Source organism: Telopea speciosissima, chromosome 9 (assembly GCF_018873765.1).
Source record: "Telopea speciosissima isolate NSW1024214 ecotype Mountain lineage chromosome 9, Tspe_v1, whole genome shotgun sequence".
Lineage (NCBI taxonomy): Eukaryota > Viridiplantae > Streptophyta > Magnoliopsida > Proteales > Proteaceae > Telopea > Telopea speciosissima.
The window spans coordinates 13,804,593-13,824,737 of NC_057924.1; the positions used below are offsets into that span (position 1 = coordinate 13,804,593).

General features: G+C 39.4%; 1 protein-coding gene and 1 long non-coding RNA gene across 2 annotated transcripts; one reads left to right on the forward strand and one right to left on the reverse strand.

Annotated features, from left to right (window-relative positions):
* Nucleotides 1–709: 709 nt before the first annotated feature.
* On the forward strand, nucleotides 710–19,901 carry LOC122639931 (ribosome biogenesis protein NOP53). Its single transcript, XM_043832980.1, has 12 exons — nucleotides 710–933; nucleotides 5,080–5,252; nucleotides 5,336–5,384; nucleotides 5,477–5,502; nucleotides 5,807–5,887; nucleotides 5,980–6,090; nucleotides 10,018–10,103; nucleotides 10,459–10,578; nucleotides 10,660–10,782; nucleotides 18,772–18,838; nucleotides 18,938–19,017; nucleotides 19,704–19,901. Exons 1-12 carry the CDS (start codon nucleotides 765–767, stop codon nucleotides 19,708–19,710), a joined length of 1,092 nt encoding a protein of 363 aa, XP_043688915.1. The 5' UTR covers nucleotides 710–764; the 3' UTR covers nucleotides 19,711–19,901.
* On the reverse strand, nucleotides 5,320–5,875 carry LOC122639933. Its single transcript, XR_006329605.1, has 2 exons — nucleotides 5,744–5,875; nucleotides 5,320–5,405 (listed from the first exon to the last, which is right to left on the reverse strand). It is a non-coding gene; the product is annotated as an uncharacterized LOC122639933 (long non-coding RNA).
* Nucleotides 19,902–20,145: the final 244 nt, after the last annotated feature.

Here is a 20,145-nt window from a genome sequence, read left to right on the forward strand (position 1 = left end):
GGGTAACCATGTTTCTCCAAACCAATCTCCAGACCAGCTTTGGTACCCGGTTCGTTCTTGGGAGTGAAAATCAGAATCAGTTTTGCCAAACATTAGATTCCATTTTTCTGGTCCCAAGACACTCCCGGACTTGAAAAACAGCTCCCGAGATCGTTACCAAACGTGCCCTAAATGATTCACAAACCAAAAAGCAATGATAGAAAAATGGGTAAATTACACATCACCCCCTGGTTTTCAAACGAAACTTAGATCACCCCTGGTTTAGAAAAAACTCAAATCACCCCCTGGTTTAGACCCCAATATGACAAATTAGTCCTTACCGTGAGTTTTATGCTATTAAGTGATGATGTCAGTCAGTTAATTAAATTTAAATCCCTAAACTACTTTAACCAATGTTGAAGATAAAGGAAGGGTAGTATTGTAAATTTAATTATAATGTTTTAGTACAAAGGTAAAATGGTTCTTTTACACCAATATGTTCCTGTAGAGGAGTTGATTTGAGTTTTTTCTAAAAACGATGGGTGATTTGAGTTTTGTTTGAAAATCAGGGGTGATGTGTAATTTACCCAATTCTAATTCTACGATCTAAATGACAAAACTACCCCTTTATCCAGGTATGTCCCTATTATAAAATAGGGATATTTAAGGAAAATTAAATTAGGTTACAAATTCAGAGTTCAGTCTCATACAGACCCAAACCTAAAGCTCTATCTTTTTCAGTTGGTTCGGTGGCTGTTTTCGCTGGGACTGAAAGAGAGAGAGAGATGGGGAAGAAGGCGAAGACCTCTCGAAAGGGTAAGAAGGCTTGGAGGGCTAACATACCCACCGATGACGTCGATGAGTTCTTCGAGAAATCCACCAAAGACGCTCTCAGTGGAGGATCCTTAACTGCGGTTCCGAGCGAGTCTCTCTTCTACGTCGACAAAACTAGGGGTAACTCCTTTGCTTCTTTACAGTTGTGTTGTTCTCTTTCATTTTCTCTTTCTTTTGAGCTTTGGGAGTGGCTGGTTTCGTGCAATCTTGTGAGCTCTATTTGTTGTTTAAAGGGTGTGTTTGATTCCTCTATCTGTGTCGGTTCTAGTTTTCGTACATCAAACGAAGAACCAATTCGTTTAGCTTTGAGAGAAGACGAAGCTTTCTTTTCAACTTGAGTAGTGAGTTAACTCGCTGCATCTAAAATGAGTAGTAGACTAGAAAATTGAACCATGGGATCAACTATGACAATTATATTTCGATCAATAGGTGTTGGGTTGGGGGAGGTGGGGACTGGGGAGAGACTACATCTATTACAAAACACAGATTTTAGTTACGTTGAGTTTCGACTCTCTATCTGAACCGAAGGTAAGCAAATGAATACCTTACAGGAGAGCCCTGAAACTTGATTAAATCTAAACTCGTTTTTGCCACTGTTCCAATTTGAGAAATTTGTGCTAGCTACCCTAGTATTGTCCATTGGTGTTCTGGTCATTACTACCAAGTGCTTTGCATTGATTTAAGCTGAGAACCTTGAACTCATGCTAACATAAGGTGGGAGATTTATAACTGACTTTTTTCTTTTCTCTGTTGATGTTGTTGTTGTTTTTTTTTTTTAAAATAAAACTACTACCATTTTGTTGATTTGTTAATAGTTTGATCAACCAATTTTTTTCCCCTGCGGATAACCCTTAATATGGGTCGTTGCTTGGGGACAATGAGTGGGTAGGTACTAGCATGTTAATGTCAACCAATGTAAAAAGGGAATACCCAATGCACAAGGCTCCCGTCACTGCGGTGTCTGGGGAGGGTCATAATATGTGCAGCCTTACCCCTGCTTTGCGTAAAGGTTGTTTCCCAACTAAAACCCGCGACCACTAGGTCTCAATGGAGTAACCTTACTGTTACACCAAGGTCCTCCCTCTAATGCCAACAATATATCAGCCTAAATTCTTTTCCTGTTCTTTTCTTTATTGCCCAAAGATTCCTTTTTTTTTAAAATACTTTATATTATCAATAAATTTTATTGAGAAATAAAAGTTCATAAATGCTATGCAAGGCCCTAGGCCCCCCATGAGGCTATACAAGGACAAGAATCCAGTCTTTTCATATCTGAGGAACAAGAGAACCAGTGCACTCAGTTGAGACCTAGAGGAGGTCTTGTTGTTAGCTTTCAAAGGTACTTGATAAGTAGGCTCCTTATAGTTCTGAAATGCTATACTTTTCCTTTCATGCCCTACCGTGAACTTGATCGAATTGGACATTTTGACACATATTTTAGGTCTTAAAAAACTTTTACTTGATCAAAATGGACATTTTGACATAGATATTTTAGGTCTTAAAAAACTTTTCTAAAGGCATAGGTATTGTTCAATTTTTCCAGTGGATATGTGAGACCCATCTCATAAATCGGGCCTAATTTAAATTTTTTATTGAAATAATAGGTCCTGCGGGTGCGGTTTTAGGTGCCATGACCATCTCCGCGTTGTGGGCATTGCCCGTCGTTGAAACGAACCCGCACCCTATTGCACCTTGTGCCGAGGAACCATCGAACAAGGCCCTGATGGAATCCGAGGAACCCTGTGGCCCGTTGCATATAAGGTTTACGTGCGAGAGATGTTTGGCGGACCACTTGCAACAATTATCTGTGGCGGATGCCGAACATTAAGTAATAACACCTGTTTTAGAATTTAAAATAAGTTAATTATTCTATACTTGTTTCGGCCGGCTTCGAATCAGTTACCACCATGGTTGGCCGTGCCGGCTCGATGCTTAGCCGTACCTTGTGGGTCCAATGCGATCAAATCTTGTAAAACCCCGTGTCGTATCGGTACGACCCCGGCATATCGATAACTTATGTATTAATAAGTTTATCTCGGAAATCGGTTTCCACTAAGGCTTAGAATCACATTTTAAAATCAAGGAGAAACTCATTCTATTTCTGCCCTTTAACAAACATGCCCTTAGGGCCACATATTTATATGGCTCTAAGCTTTGAGAATTCATTTCTCAAAGTTTAGACTGCTGAAAACGTTGGGCTGCTGTTTTGGTGTGTTCAAGCTTGTGATTTTGGCTTGGAAACCTTCTTGGAGTGCTTGCATGTTGGATTTTCTTCCTCCAAATCCTTTCTAATCCATCTATAGGTAAGCTCCTAACCTGTATCTAGTTCAATCCATGTTCAGTTTACCTCTTTTTAGCTTAAATGTTACTGCCATGAGTTGCTTCCACTTAACTCACCAAATTCATCTCCAAACTCTTCCCATTTTGGTTGAGATTGTGTAATGTATGTATGATTCCTTGATCATGCATACAATCCATGAATAATAACCCTTAATGGGTATTCTTTCCTCCCCTTAAGACCCTTGAATGGCTGAACATAGCCTGGTGGACAAAACCCAGTCAAATAGGTTGCTGATTTTGGCTCTGTTTTCTGGGCTGGCTCTTCAGAGCAGGCTGACCGGCCCTTCTGGAGCTAGAGGCTCCGGCCTTCCCTGAGTGACTTTTTGGGATCCTAGATGGGTTGGGGTGATGCTCTAGCCTTTTAGGAAGTGTCCTAACCTTTCTGTAACTTTGTATTAGGACATTGAACTTGCTTTGAAGTCATTCTCCTTGGTTTTGGACACTTGGTTGAGTAGCTTGATCAAGACACCCAAGGTGAGTGGGGTGTTTGTTTGTTTAGATGATTTCTATCTAATTTTCTGTATGCTAGTATTTGGATTTCAAATCTGGTCTCCCTAATATGTATGAACCTTCCATTTTTAATGCTTTTGTCTTATGCCTAGATGTAAATTTAGCTATCATAATGTATGAGTATTTATTGTTCCATTTACTGTAAAGAAACTATTGTATTTCTTATGATGTGTTTCTTTTAGTGATGGCTGGTTGTGAACTATTGTGGTGTGTTTGACAAATTGTATTGGATATGCATAACATGATTTGTGTGACCCTGTGTTCCTGAGTGGACGTGTATATGGAACACGGTGCACTCTTGAACACAGCATGTCATCATCTAGAAATCATGGTTAGGATGGGAAGCCCGAACTACAACCCTTACCAGCAGGGGTTCAGGTGTTGGGTAGTCGGGTTACTGACGCCTGGAACAAAGGGATTTAACCCAGGGTCAGGGATACTTGACTATCGGGGTCTGCCCGAAGGCTTAAGCCAAGGTACCAAGCGTGGAGGCAGGCTCCCTATTTGTATTGGCTGAGGGGGTGCGGCGGCGATAAAAGAAGTGACCCAAAGTACTCTTCGAGTCAATATCGTAGTTCAAACCAATGACTTAGTCTGTTTGTTAGGTGGATTAATAAAAATGGAATTGAACATGCATCATATAGTGTGATTGATGATTTCATTTAAAATATATGATCATGCATCATTTGTATGTTGTGTGTTTCCCCCCTCATTGGGCTCAGTGTGAGCTCACACTCGTGGAAACCCTCTTTTTTAGATGATTGTGCAGGTGACGGACTACCTGATAATGAGTTCGTGGACGATGCCTTTGAGGACTTTACAGACCCAGAGCCCGAGGAGCATGACGGGCCCTGCGTCTGTGATTTATGTGCTTTCTCTTAGGTGGGCCTGATGGGATAGGTCGTGCATGTTTATATTTTTTTTGATGTGTGTATAATACTAATGTAGATAGTCTTTTTGATAGTCTGTAATTATGGGTTTTTCTTTTGGGGGTATATAACTTGTTCATACTTTACAGGTATACCATGTGGTCCCTCGTTGGACATAATGTAAATACTTATATTTATACTTATCTTTCCGCTATTAGAACTATTTACTTTTATGCTTGGTAACTGTGCTGCACAGAGCTTCCTGGCTATGTTGGGTGTGAGACCGCATCGGTTTATGCTACGCCTAGGCTGTCCAAGGCGGGGTGTGATAGGATAGGTTTTGGTACATTTTTGTTTCTATTTTTTACTTTATCAATGTATTTCTTTTAGATACTTATTTGTTTCTACTCCAATCTCTTCATTTTTTTTTATTTTTTTTTCTTTTTGTATGTGTTTGTTGGGGAGGGGGGGGGGTTGCATATCTCTGAACACATTACATGTGTCCACCTTGAGGACTGATTGGAACTTCTCTGATTTGTCAATTCAGATTTGTCGGTTAAGAAGAAGATTGAAAAACATCGGGAGAAGGTCCTCCATTATGACAGCTTGCTGCAAAGGAATCCCTTTGTTCAGCCTATCCCATCTTCAACAGCAAAGAAGTCCAAGAAGAAAAGTGAAGACCTTAAAGCAAAAAGAGCTGAAACACAAGATGATTCCAAGGTGATGTCTTTAATAGATGTTAATTTAACTTGTAGGAAGTTCTGCTTTCTGTTTAAGTTATTCTTTCTGTTTGCATCTCTCAGAACAAACAGGACTCAGCATCTGGTCTGGTTGACTTATGGAGTGACAAAGGTTTTTCCATTACCATTACCACTGGTGTGTTGTCTACGGTTTTAGGTATTGGTATGACTTTGTTCATATGGGTTTCCTTTGATCTGTTGCAGCTGGAGTTGATGCTGAGGCCAAAAGGGTAAGGTTACTAGTCTTCTTTTTTCAGGACTTCACCTCCCCCCAAGGTGATCAATATGAACGTGCACACGCACACACACACACACACACACAAACACAACATGACATATGTTCACAAAGACGATGGTCTCCCATTGCAAACAACAATAATAAGAAGCATATATTGACTTGTTGGACCCGTTGGTGGCTGACATTGAATCCAAAAGCTTTCCATACTCTATTAGTTGCCTGCATGCTTATACATACTCATAAAATAGGTGCTTTGTAGACCCCAGCTAATGATTTGATAATTGAGGTCTTGTCAGAAGTCAAAGCCTTCTCTTATTCCAGCGGTTGAAGTTGAGCCACCTGGATGCTCATACAATCCCTCAGTTGAAGATCATCAGGTAACCTTTTAACCTGGTGCAGGCAATTTGTACGTAAACAGGCCTTATTTCAGGCACAAATGCTTATTTTATTTGTTTGACTGTGACACAAGGATTCATTGGCTCAAGCAGTTGCAGAAGAAATGCAAAAAATATACAAGAATGAACTGGGACCTGAGCCAGTTCCATTAACTGTTCGTGGTGAAGCTGTGGATGAAGAAAATGTGAGTTGTTTTCCTGTTCATTTTGTATTTTCCTGAACCTTTTAATGGTCTTGAATGCATTGAAATGACAGAGTAAAACAAATGTGAAAAACAGTACAGTATTAGACCCATGCCCTTTAGAACGTAATTGTTAATTATGGTGTCATAATGGTACAAGGCCTAGAAGGATTGAATGCCAGTTACCTTAATAGTTACGCTTGATAACTTGTAAGCAGTATGGACTAATATTATTCTGATATTGTCTGTTTCCCATTGTTTTTGAGCATTGGTTTCCTGGAAGGCCCATTTAGGAAGGCTGAAGACCTTTCTGTACAGCCCTATTATCTGCCACAAGCAAGGTCAAATTTGAACCAAATCTTGCCGATGTGTAGGGGCCAGGTTCCATGTTTATATGTCTAGTTTCAGCACGAAGGAGTTGTCCACAGCAATATAAAGTGTAGAAGTTTCACTACAAAAATTGGAACTTTTGAAAAATGTTTGGAAACAAATGGGTGGAGGGAAATACAAGGGAAATGCCAATACATCCCTTGGCTCTGAATGGTTACACTTGGTGCTGTAGAATTGGTCATGTACCTGTCCATGATTTGGACCCCATTCAGCCACATCAGCCAATATCGATTTGTGCTATAAAGGTGATCATAATGTAAGACTAGAACCTGAATAGGTCTAATACCAGGCAGGATCAAATAGAAAATTTCCAAAGAACAAGAAAGAGAACAATGGGAACTAAAAATAAGGGAAACGAGAGAACAATGGAAATTCAAATGAGGGAACAATTTCCTTGGTTGAAGTAACAAATAAAAAAAAACCACAAATTTGTAACCTGTTGAAGCAGCAATGATCTTGATGTGATAATCTTCAAGAAATCGATGTGACAATTAATTGAAAGACATCCCAGCAGCTTGTAGCACTCTTGAACTCGATTTGAACAAAATTAGGGTTTAGATTCAATAACCGATGAAAGGAGATTGGGGGGGGGAAGGAATGGCTATCTCAGCCTAGGCATCTCACCCAACCTATCTCAGGATTTTACAAAGGCTAAAGCCAATATTTCATTAATCAAATTCGTGTACAATGCTGGTCTCCCTTGCAAACTTATATAGGACTCAAAAATAGACTTAGACACTAAAAAGGAAGGCCCTAACCCTATCTCTAACTAATAAGGTAACCTAAATTGATTAAGAAAGTGAAATAATAAGGAAAACAGACTCAAAATAGGATTCTAACTAAACTAATGAAGTAAATCCCGTTTTCCTACTTTCTATTCATATTTTAGGCTCATTAAATTGGCCAATTACAAAATAAACCCATGGGGATCAAAGTCCCAATACTTATATGATCCAACCCAAAGCTTATTTCCAATAAAATAAGCCCTAAGTGACTTATCTACATCAGATCACCAGCTGTATTTTGGAAGGCAAAGACCATTGAACAAGGAAGAGATCATGGCCAGCTCGTATGAAGATTTTTCAGATTTTGGGGCCCCCCCATGTCATTGCTTGGAGACTTTCTCTCTAAGAGATTGAGTTGCAACAACAACAACAACAAACTCAGCCTTATCTCAACTTAATGGGGTCGGCTGCATGGATCCAAACAAAACCAAGTAGGAAAAACTGATGTCTAAACAAAAGGGAATGAAGAAATGGGAAAAGAGGGATGAAAAGTGAGATGAGAAATGGAAAAGAACAAATGAAAGATGGACAGTAAAAGGAAAATGAAAGAAGAAAGCTGAAAGTAAGAGGAAAGAGGCGAGATTGAGCTGCCAAGGAGATAATTTAGGATTCATTTTTTGTCTTTGCGTGGGGGACATAAGTAGTCGGTTTTAGTTTCTATTTTATAGATTAGTTTCTAATTCTAGGATTTGTTATTTTGTTAGCTAATGTGATTGGATTTACTTTGTAAAAAGTCTAGTTTGTACGGGATTTCCTTTCCACTCAAGGAAGTAACCCATGGCTGTAATCAATTGATATTATTAATAAAGGCATGCGGCTGTATTCAGCAGCCAACGATTTAAAGAAAAGAGAGAATTCTGGTTTCATAGCCATGAATGCTGTGAGATGCAGTGGGGAGAGAGATTCCTTGAGAGAGTGACAGGTTCAATCCAAAACCATCTATCTCCTTCTCCTTCCCCTTCTTCTCTATTTTTTGTTGTATTCTTAGTTTCTTTTTTTTTTAATTGCAACTTTCCAGAAGGTTCTACACCATCAAATCTGGATTTCTGGAGAGCATGTTTCATGGACAATTATTCATTAGAGCTAGACACGAATACATCTGTTACATATTGACCTTGACTCTTTGTTTATGAGGTCCAGACAGATAGAGCTATTTGAATTGATACTTTATAGAGCTATTTGAATTGATACTTTCAATTTATTACTGATTGACTTTAACTCCTAACTATTTATGAATTCTCTGAGGATCCTGAATCGTAAATCAAAAGGGATCCGCTTACGAGATCCTTGGCAAAACAGTATAGGTACAAAGCCAAAGTGTCCCAATCAAGTCTTATTCCTATTTTTATTTTACTGAACGCAAATTAGTTTTTATTCCCTTATATTTTAGCCATTAGATTGAGTTCAGTTTTGGTACCTGTGATCCTATTGTGGGTTAGATTACTAGTGATCTATTCCTAAATTACTTGGCTAATCCCGACCTTGCCCTATCTATTCAGTAGCTGGAATTTTGAATTGCCATGACACTCTTCCACGTGTCACTATTGGGTGGACCACATGGGAAGGCCTCTCTTGAGAACTCAACTCATCTCAACTCAACCTTATCCCGACTAAATGGGGTCGTCTATATGGATCATTTGTCTTCATTCAGCTCTATTCAAAGTCATACTTTTTAATAGTCCTAAGCTATGCATGTCTTCCCTCAACACTTCTCTTAGATTCATTTTAAGCTTACCCTAGCTATTTTAACTCCTTCAATCTGAATAAAATCAGTCCTCCTTACTGGGGCATTCAAAAGCTGCCATTGCACATGTCCATGACACCTCAAACGACTTTCTGTCGACTCATTATGTATCGGAGATACTCCTAAATAAGCTCTAATTTTGTTCATTCCTTATTTTATCTTTTATAATCTTACCACTCTTCCATCTCAACATTCTCATTTCAACTATACTAATATTGTTTATTCGCTCCCCAACGTTCAGCTCCATACATCACTACTTGTCGTAGAAGTGTGCTATAAAATTTTCCTTTGAGTTTAGAGGAATATGTCGATCACACAATACTCCGGATACAACCCTCCATTTCATCCCCCTTATTCTAATTTTTTGTGCAATATCTTCCTCTATTTCTCCTCCTTTATTCATGATTGAACTTAAGAACCTAAAATTTAACTTTGCAGTATCTCCATATCATCAATTTTCACCACCTCATTTTTAGTCGTCTTGTTACTAAAGTTACACACCATGTACCCTGCTTTTGTTTCATCCACCAAAACAATATCATCAGCAAAAAGGATACATGTGGAGGCCTTTGTGAGGCGTGCAAAATTTTTTTGCGACATTTTAATATTATATATTTGAATTGTATCTAAAATTATTGAAATAATTAAATATTTAAAATTTGCACAGCAACCACTCTGTAATAATATGGCCCTTATAATAGAAATAACTGTGTGCTACTATTATTACTCTTTTAAACTGTAGTAGGCTGGTGTCCTGTATTTACCAAGATTTATGGGTTGGGCAAGGGTGGTACCTATAACAGACCTACTGCCAAGTCACCTTGGTCGTGCAGCAAAGTTCTGCTGTATGCCTTGAAATCGGCTTCTGTAAGGTTAATTTAAGTCTGAATATTGATGTTTGTATTTAAAGCAACTGTTAAAAGACTAATTTCTGCCACCCTCAGTAGATTTTTAATTTGGAAAAACTTTATTAATTTCAGTTAGCTTTATTGTGAGAAATTTTTTGCTCAGATGTATTTTCTTGATGCGGACAATGGAAATTATGATTTGGAGGAGGAGAATTTAGGTGATGATGGAGATGCTGCATCTGAGCAAAGGTTTGCTTCGTGCTCTTCTTTTTTTATTTTTTTGGCCTTTTGTGCTTTTGGATTTTTCTCCAAGTCATTTCAGAGTGTAGGATTTTTTAAAGGTGACTAGTTGATGGTGCTAATACAGATACCTAAGAATTATATGCTCAATAAAATTATGTTCACCAATAAACTAAGCCCTAAGAAGTTTACAGAATGCATTGCACACAAAGTGATGCGAACTCCCGGAAATCTTTGGGTATAATTTTATTAAATGCAGGAGATGCTAATTGGTGTAATACGTGAGATGTCATTCACTTCTGATTATGGCTAATATTAGAGGAGGTCATGAGGATTTTATCTTGCTGGGACCATCATGCTGCAGGCCTTCAAAAACAAGGAGAGTGACCCATGTGGAGCTGAACCGTAGAGCTAGACGGAAGGAACAGCTGAAAACAGAAGCTAAGGCAAAGAAGATAAAACAGCTTTCGAAGGAGATTGACAGGTAACTGTGCTTGTATGCTTGTGCATACAGTGGTTTGGATGATTAACTAATATCTATTCTGGCTCTGGTTTTTGGTGACAGCTTACCTGATATAATTAAAGAAATAGCTAAAGAGGATGAAGAGAAGCATAAGAGACATGTCAGGCGTGTTATAGCTAAACAAGAAAGGCTTAAATCAGCTCCGCCGCGCTTGGGAAAGCAAAAGTAACTATTCTTGAACTCATATTAAAGTTTCCAGTTCCTGAGTAGGTTTTACACTGATACTTTTACTTGAATGGCACAATACCCAAAAACTGGGAGCTTTTCCAAAGGTTTATGGGATCTCTTTGTTGGGTTTTTTCCCATGTTCTGTTGAAACATAAAATAGGAGAAGATTGAAATACTCTTAAATGAACATCATTTAATTGACTCACTCCATAAGGAAATTTACCGATATTGTGGAAAATCTTGACCTTCCATCTGATTAGGGACCTTCTGGCTCAGATGTGCACACTATACCATCATAGTACTAAATCTCGTTTCGTTTCAGTGTTTCAGTCTGACTGAAATTTCCGAGATATCGAAATTTCGTCGAAATATGGTATTTTTCTGTGGGTGTAAAATGCCAAAAATGACCGAAATTTCCGAAATGAGATGACCGAAATTACCGAGATTTCCGAAACGAGATGACCGAAATTTACAAAATATTCGAAATATTGCATTTTTCAATTCGATGTTGCATTTCGTTTCAACTCGACCGAGATACTCGAAATTCTCGTAATCTCGACCAACACGAAACGAGTTTTAGTACTATGTATACCATACTGTCCATGAAAGCATAGTTCGAGAACTCGCGTGATCTCGTCGAGTTTCTCGGTTTTTGGAAAAAACAAGACGAGACTTTAGGCGAGTCCCAAAAGTGTGAGATCTCGATCTCGGATCTCGGTTCGAGATCTCGTTTTGAACCATTTTTATGAGGCATTTTGTCCATATCTTGCCGAGATCTCGGATCTCGGATCTCGGGTTAACCCATGGAAATTACCCATCTACTATGTATTGACTTACCTAACTCGACAGAACTCTTATATGCTTGTTGTGGAGCACTATATGCAACATTATAGCAACACTATGTCATGGGAAGACTATGTGACACTAGTGGGGACTGAATACTTGATTCAAAGTCATTTTATGTGATGATAGTTCTAACACTGTTAAACAGTTTGATATATCACTTTAACAATTCTGATTCTTATTTAAGTTGTTTAGCTATTAATTGAATGTTTTGCTTGCTTTCTATTACTAAATTATAAGTAGAGTAGGGTATTTTAGTACATCATCACCTACCAACCTATGGTCCGAAGTGAAACTCATATTTGGATTTTGTTTTTGCAAAATCTGATACTGCCATTGTGTTTAAATAGCCTAAAATAGGCTGAATACCAAGTTTCAAATCCAAATTAAGTCTAAAATCCACCAAGATAAGGCTTCAAGTCGGAAAAAAAAAATGCACCAACTCGTCGAGATCTCGACTCGACTCGGTTTTTCCCTGAACCGAGTTGGTTCCGAGATCTGGATTTTAGAACCTTGCATGAAAGGAGGCATTGAAATTTAATGTCTTTCAAAGATTGTGGAAATGGATGTATTCAAATACGTAATACATCTATGTCCACCACAGGAATTATTCTTTGTTACCAATTGCACATTGTGTTTTCTGATTAACTTTTGTAGACTTGTACTGAACGAATATCAATCTTAATGGTTGCATGTTCAACAATTATTTTTCAGTTAAGAACAATTGATGCTGTTAAATCACCTGAGTGAGCTTATTTTATTAGAAATAAGCTTTGAGTTGGGTTATGTATGTTGGGCCTTTGATCAAGGTTCAAGAAGTCGATTTCGACCTTGGTCGAAACTGAATTATTTCGGGAGTCGACCAAAATCTAGTCAACTTTTTGCCATGGTCGGCTGGTGGATTCGTCTAACTTGGTTTCTAATTAAACATTCCTAAACACAGGGAACCTTTAGGGTGTTGAAAAACACACTCAATTTGGTACTATAACATACCAAACATAAAGAAACAAATTAAAATATGCAATTGCAAGTGACAAATGGAGAAAAACTCACTTAATATTATTAAATTTAAGAATATTACATCAAATGTGCAAGTGTACAGTCACTGACCCTGAGGTCAATTATTACAAGTCACAATTCACATGAAAGCCCAAAGGTGCAAAAGTCCCCTGCCCTTCCTCCTAGTCTCCTCTATGTTAAAACTAGAGAAATTTCTGGGCAGGCTCGAAAGATGAAGAAGATTACTGATGCTAACAAAACCATTCGACACGATCACAAAATGTGGCCATGTTATGGTATGTCGAAAGAAACACTCAAAGTCCAACACAACAGCCTGATAGGTCAAATTATAAACATACTCTAGGTATCCCAACCTCGGATATAGGTATCTGGTCAGGAAGATGACGCAAATGTGCCTCCACTGTGAAGACTGCTCACTGTACCAGTCTAATAGGGCTGCTGCTAGGGCCTGGGATGGTGAAGATTTTATATCAACGAAAGATGCCACCCCCTATGAGGCTGTGACTAATCATCATGAGTAGTGTGGAATGAAGATGAAGAGCCATGCTGAGCAAACCCACCATACCCAACATTGGATATGTCTGTGGAAAATGGTCCCAGCTGCAAGAACCCCACTACTACCCTCTAGACAAGGTCTTCAAGTGAGTCAGACACAGAAGAAACATCTCTCTCCATGTCAATTGTCAACGTTGTCATGCTCCTCACCTACTCCCCATCTGCTGTGTGGGCCTCTTGTATAACTTGCACGTGCACCATGGTTGACATCCTAGGTAGCTTGATCAAACTTGCATCTCTCCGGTGAATTGGATAGACTCAGGCACCGGTTCTGCCTCCTCAGCCCGGTTAGAATCCTTTTGGAGGCTTGCATATCTATCTCCATCACCACCACCACCATCATCTCCACAACAGAGAGCGACGGTGTACGCATGCGGTCATTGGAGTGCGATCAATCAATATTCCTCATCATCCCCAGCTCCTCGCTAGGCTGGTACTCAAAAGGTCGGGGTGTCTGTGAGTGGACTCAACCATAGTTGTCAAGGCATCGCCTAGGCGTCTTTGTCACGCCTTAAATTTTGGTGTCGGCTTGGTCGCCTAGGCGAATCCTTGTCGCCTTGGTTTTTGACCCCCCTCACTCGCCTTGGTTTGCCTAGGCGCCTTGACAATCATGGACTCAATCCTCTCGAGAAGACATGAACTCGTTGACATTGCCCTCATCTGATTGACAATCTCATGGTTGGGCGGGCCTACCACCAGCCTGATCCATCACTGACTCACCGCAATCCCTTACCCACTCATACAACGTATCCTCCTCATCTCACTCCATCTGGAAGATGTTTTTGAGTTTGATTGGGTCTTTGTCATTGTCCTTCCCATTATGTGGTCCATCTTTAATCTCATGTTGTAGTGCACAAACACCATCTACTCTAGACATTTATGGCTCAATCAGTTCCGCCTCTTCAAGTGGATGAGTGATAACATACTACAATTGCGCTCACATCCAAAGGTGAACATCTCTCAGAGAGCACTTTAATTGCTATCTTCCTCAGGTTAGGTGCAACTCTCTCCCATAGAGCACCCACCATTCACCTGCATTATAATATTCTTGGTAAGTGCTAGAACTTGGATACATACATATGTAAAATTATGAATTGAACAAAGAAACTAAGTTAATAGACCCACTAGTAGGTCTTTTCTTGATTGGTCTGTGTGGCAGCACGACTGAAACTTCCTATTGCATCCTCGAAGGCCTTCATCTATTTCCATTGCAACTTTGATACATCAACATCAGTGTGTTAATGGGACTAATAACTTAAGAAAACACAAGTATACCTCACTAAGGCACAATGACTAAATAGTTGCGTTCAGCTCCAGTTTGGCCTCCACATCCTCTATTCCGTCTATCAACTCTTGATTCAACTCAAGTTTGTGCTTATAGTGGTACTTGGGATTCAGGTGCCTTACCGCCATGGCGGTGTTGCATTGAATTTTGGTCCTCTAAAACGCAATGGTCGCCTTCTCGCCTTGATAACTACGGTAATTTGTAAATGTTTATAAAGTTATTAAAGGAAAGTAATTTGACTTGGGTTGTACAAAGTATAATCTATAAATTACAAACTCACTAGCCTTGTGTAGTGGATGCATAAGTATCCTCTCCCAACAGTCTTTCACGATCTGAATGTTTCTCCTACCTCCACGTGGTACCGCTGCTGCCACTTGGTCCTTCATCATTTCCACTGTCTCATACAAGTGTGGTAGGTTAGGCTTCTTTCTGGAGTCGACCATCCTCAACATTTCCACCATCAGCTTAAGTGTTTTGGCGACCTTCGCCATGTCTTACCAAAAGAGCTTACTAGATATTGTCGACTGTGCAGCTCTACCCCCTGAAAACCTACCTCCATCCAACCAAACTACTCCTCTTAAGACAAACATAGATCTCAGTCCTACCTTCTTTGCCTCAATGCTCTTTAGGGCAATATAGTTGGTGGCGAACCTTGTGTTGCCCGATCTTCACCACAATTGGTCCTTAGTAGCTTTAGGGCAAATCCATGGTTTTACACAAATTTGGTCAGTTGTCTTGCTCTCTTGACCACACGCCGTACTAATGTCTTCTTCCCTATGCCCTTCTGCATAAGGTCAACGCAGAAAGCTGCACACGGGGTCCAAAAAAGTCATTTTCTGTTGTTGGTTACCAATTTCTCTCCCGCCTTTTTGAAGTTACTACCGTTGTCTGCTACCACTTGGACAACATTCTCTATCCCCACCTTCTGGACCACCTCTTCAACAAGTTATTACTATATTTTGCATACTTCTTCTCCGTGGATGCATCAACTAACTTGAGGCACAATACACCATAAAGTTGATGATGGACTGTCTAGTAGGTCCAGTCCAACCATCACACATCACAGTGACCCGATAATCTGACCATAGACCCTAGAGAGTCTCAATGTACTCCTCTAACTTCTTTTGTTGGGACAAATACACATTCATCAACTCATAGGCATGACCTTCACTCCATCCCCTGCCTTCCCCACTGTGTCAACATGTTTTTGTAGTAGGTCCCCTAAGTGGCATGTGCTGGGATGCTGTGGTAAAAGAACCACTTTGACACTGCTTCCCCTATCATACCCTTCCATTTGACCCCACACCTGCTTCAGCTTTCGTTGTCTACTCTTCGGTCTGTAAATTGTAGGATACTGCTGAAGTATCTCAACAGGATCATCAATTCACCATCATCACCACTGTCTCCTGGGGATGGGGTGTTGGGGCTGTCCTCACACTTTGTGTCGTCCTGAATGGCAACTACTACCGTTTCATTTTCTTCTTACCTTACTAGCACCACTAGGACCACAACCCCTCCTGCAGCCGATCTAGAACTATTACCACTAGGACCAGCCTCCCCTTCTGCTGCTTTGGAGGAACTAGCTCCTCCCCTGAAGTCTCTGTGTCTATCCTGTTCCATCTGATGTGTGACACGGTTCACTCTGGTTGCGTGTCTTATTTGTCTGGCCTCTTTCTCTGTCTCCATATCGGCAGAGACAAACTCCTCAACAGAATCAAAATCAGATTCCAAGTTCCCTCCTCCTGTCTCTGCCTATCTCTCCCCTATTGCCTCATAAAATTCTTCCCTTGCCCTTTGCTTTTCAGCTTTCCTCTCTCTCTCTCTCTCCCTCCATGAGTTGAGTCAGGGCCTTATGCACCTCATCAGGAACCGAGTCACACCACTTGGCCACATCCCTAGATCCTATTGCTAAATGCCACTTCAGCCTAGTGGCCCCACCTCCCAAGATTTTTTTCCCACAATAGTTGCATTGAAATTTCTTCTTGTCATTCCCAATAAGTTTACTATGCCTCTATGCTATGTAACCCCCATCTTTTCCCTGAGAAGCCATGATGTGCTCTTCTTACACTGTTGAAACAAAATATATCACATCATTGAATTTTCTACATCAATTAATTTCCTATGACAACAAGAAAGCTATTTCCTACTTTCTACCTAAGTCTTATATATTTCCCTTAAAATAATAACATAATTAACCAATATTTAAGTATGGAACAACACATAAACACATCATTATTGGTTGAAAAGATAACCACAATGCTTTAAAAAAAAATCACTATTTTTTCAAACCGAAACAGGATATTTTCCATAATTTTTTGCTTTTTAATTGAAAATTTTTATTTTTTTGCAGGAAAAAAAAGTTAAACCATGCAGCCGTAAATTGGCCAACGATGGCCATCATATATAAAATTGATCTCCCATCACTCAATATTAACCCTGTATTTTTTAAAATTGTTCAATTGTTGCAAGAAAATATATTTTTTAACCATGGAATAAGAGAAATAACATTCCAACTTTGTGGAGTCATAACTTGGCTAATACTGTCTAACATATAATAAATTGAAGCCTAACATATAATCGGCTAATACTATCTAACATGTACTAAATTAGTTTAGGGAAAAGGATATTATCCTCAAGGTTTGAATCTTCAACCAATCTCCATCAAATCCACCAAATCTTTGTTGTAGATGACTTGCACAAGGTTAGAACAGCTTGTTCCATAAAAAAAATGGAAGAAGAATGGTCAAAATCAACTCAAATTTGAACTTTTTAGTCTTCAGACGAAACTTGGGAGATCGAGACGGAGCAATCAAAACACTGTTTATTTTGATCTACTTTAAGCATTTAAACCCATGGTTGTACTGTTTCGGCGAAATGAAACAGCACAACCAAGTTGGTCCGAGATTTGGACCAAAACCTGAATGTTTCGGTTGAAATTTTGTGAATCGACTGAATCGCGGTCCATTTCTTGATGACCAGGGTCGAAACTGACTTAATTCGGTTGGTTTCGACTGAAATAGTTGACTTCTTGAACCATGCTTTTGATCCAATGTGTGTTTATTGTAATGGGTCACTTTAATGGACCTATAATATGGGTAGAAGCTAGGCTTACAGATTCGCCAAGCGTCTTTATTTCAGTTGTTTAAGATGTTTTATTTAAGCAAAAGATCAGTTTCCTTTCAAGTGTCTTTTTTGTTTCCTCTTGGCTATGTGAGTTTGGTTAGGCAAGTTTCTTGCTTAGCAAGAGAGACTTTCTTTTAAATAAACTGATTCTAAGTTTTGATGAATGAGAATTGGCTTTGCCTCTTTTGCTGCTGTGAGACTCAGTGAGGACTGAGAAACTCTAGGATTAGAGAGATTCTGATCTATACTTGTTGATGGGAAATGAATGGTTATATCACGTTCTCTATGTTCTGCTTCTTCTCTCAGGTAAGTACTGTTATCATCTTTTATTTGTGTGCTTGCTGGAACTTGATTTAATTTGAGAGGGTTCCAAACCTTGCTTTCGCCTAGCTGTCCATTGAGTCGACTACAGGATTATCAGTTCCTTTGATACTATTTATATGCTGTTATTAGTAGTATCAAAATTACATCAAAACCACCAGAAAACAAAACCTGGCGGTAGCCCTGTTTAGGGCCTTATTTTTGTCAAATCGAGATCTGTAATCAGGAATCTGCACGTCAGATTCTTCCGTATTTGGAGGTATTAAAGGGCCTTACAGGCTTTGAGGTTGATCAGAGCCGCCTCTGATTTGCTGTGACAGAAAATCTTCCAAATTATGGGTTTTCAAGTTCAGATTCTATATTGTTTTGACTGTTGTCCTCAATCTGATCGATAAATTATTGCAGTATTTTGGGTTTTCATTATCCTAACAGTCTATTACCTTTTACCAGAATCTGGGCTCAATCAGAAAAGGTTGACTTTGACCTTATTGTTTAATCTAATATCTGGTTTAGAGTTTTCTTGAGATCTTGTTAAAGGGGTGTGAAATTTGAACCTAGGGTTCAGCTTACCTACCCCACACCAACAATCTTATTGGATTAATATTGGAAATAAAAAGATCCCAAGCACAGGGGGTTCCCGAACCACCCTTTTTACCCTAGGGCAGGCAGGGGGGACAACATGTCTCGTTCCTGTCCAAATACATGTATTTCTTGTTTATGTAATCTATATGGTCTCCCCATCCTAATGTGATAATACCTTCTAGCTTAACAGGACTGAGTGGTGTAACTACTTAATTGTAGATTTGAAAGGATTGAATGGTGCAAGTTCTTTATTGTAGATTTGAACCTGCCCCTCATCAAGTCCTATTATCAGAAGACATCTCTGGATCCCTTCGTAAGCTGAAGGTTTGCAAACCTTAACCTCTTATTTTATCTGGTTTGCTCGGTCAATTTTTTTTTCTCTTTCAAAACATGAAATTTGCTGATTTGTTTGTTTTAATCAAGGGTTGTTGCACACTAGTAAGTGATCGATTCAAGAGCTTGCAGAAACGAGGGTTAGTTGTCCCCACAACTAAGAGAAAAAGGTCTGTTGGTTACCTTTTCATGTTTATCTCTAATATTTATTCTTTGACAGAGAAATTTAATGCACTTTCCAATGTCAAAGCTACACTAATTTCTTCCTATGCATATCTTTTCCTATTACCTTCTTAGATATTTGAACCACAAATTACATGGATGCTCCTATCAAAGTATTCCTTTCATTAGCTTTGATGTGGTTCCTATATATCAAATAAAGGGAAAAGAACTTTACCTGGTCGCGTGGCTCTTGTGCCTAGACACAGACGCACACAAAAGTACCGCGCTGCCCCATGGAAAGGCAGAAATCCTGCCCAGGGCGATGCTTACGAGCATAGTTATCAAAGCGTCGCCTTGTACGCCTAGGGCTTTGCCGCCATGGCGGTGTCTCCTTGTTTTTGACCCTCTAAAACGCCATGGTCACCTTTCCGCCTTGATAACTATGCTTGTGCACTCGCCTGCAGGCTGTAGAGTCCCAGGCAGCAATATCTTTCCCATCAAATATCTGTATTTCCTAAAAAAACACCTACTGGGGCGAGTAAAAACTGGCAAATAGGAGATACTTAATACTCGGATGATCAGTGTCTTGGTACGGATACATTAATGGCCTATGGCCATTTAACATGTTTAATTTAATTCTATTGTTGAGTATGTGTACAGTATATCTCTAATGGTTTGTGGGTAACTTGTGCAGGAAATAGGTTCCCTTTTCCGTTCACTACTGGTTTGATGGCAATGGACAATGGGCAAGGTTGGGTTAGTTTCTCAGGGATTTTGTTGATCATTTCTTGTCCTATGCCTCTTTCTGTGGTATTTTGACTTGCTTTGTTTCTTCAGTTTTGTCTACAAATCTTCAAATTCCTTAATAATACCACCTAATGTTATTAATACATGTGAACTCCCATGTTTATGGCTTGGACCCAGTTTTTCTTCACCCATGGCCATGGTTAAGAGAGAATCTCCTCACCTTTGAGATTTGTCCCTTTGATTAGCATGAGGAAGGGTATTCCCGACCTTTTACAATGTTTGCTAGCTCATGGCCTACATTGAAGTACCATAGATCTCGTTTTAAGTGTTCACAAAATTTGAGCCCACTCAACATGCTACATGAGCAGGGGACCCTAGACTCTGTATAT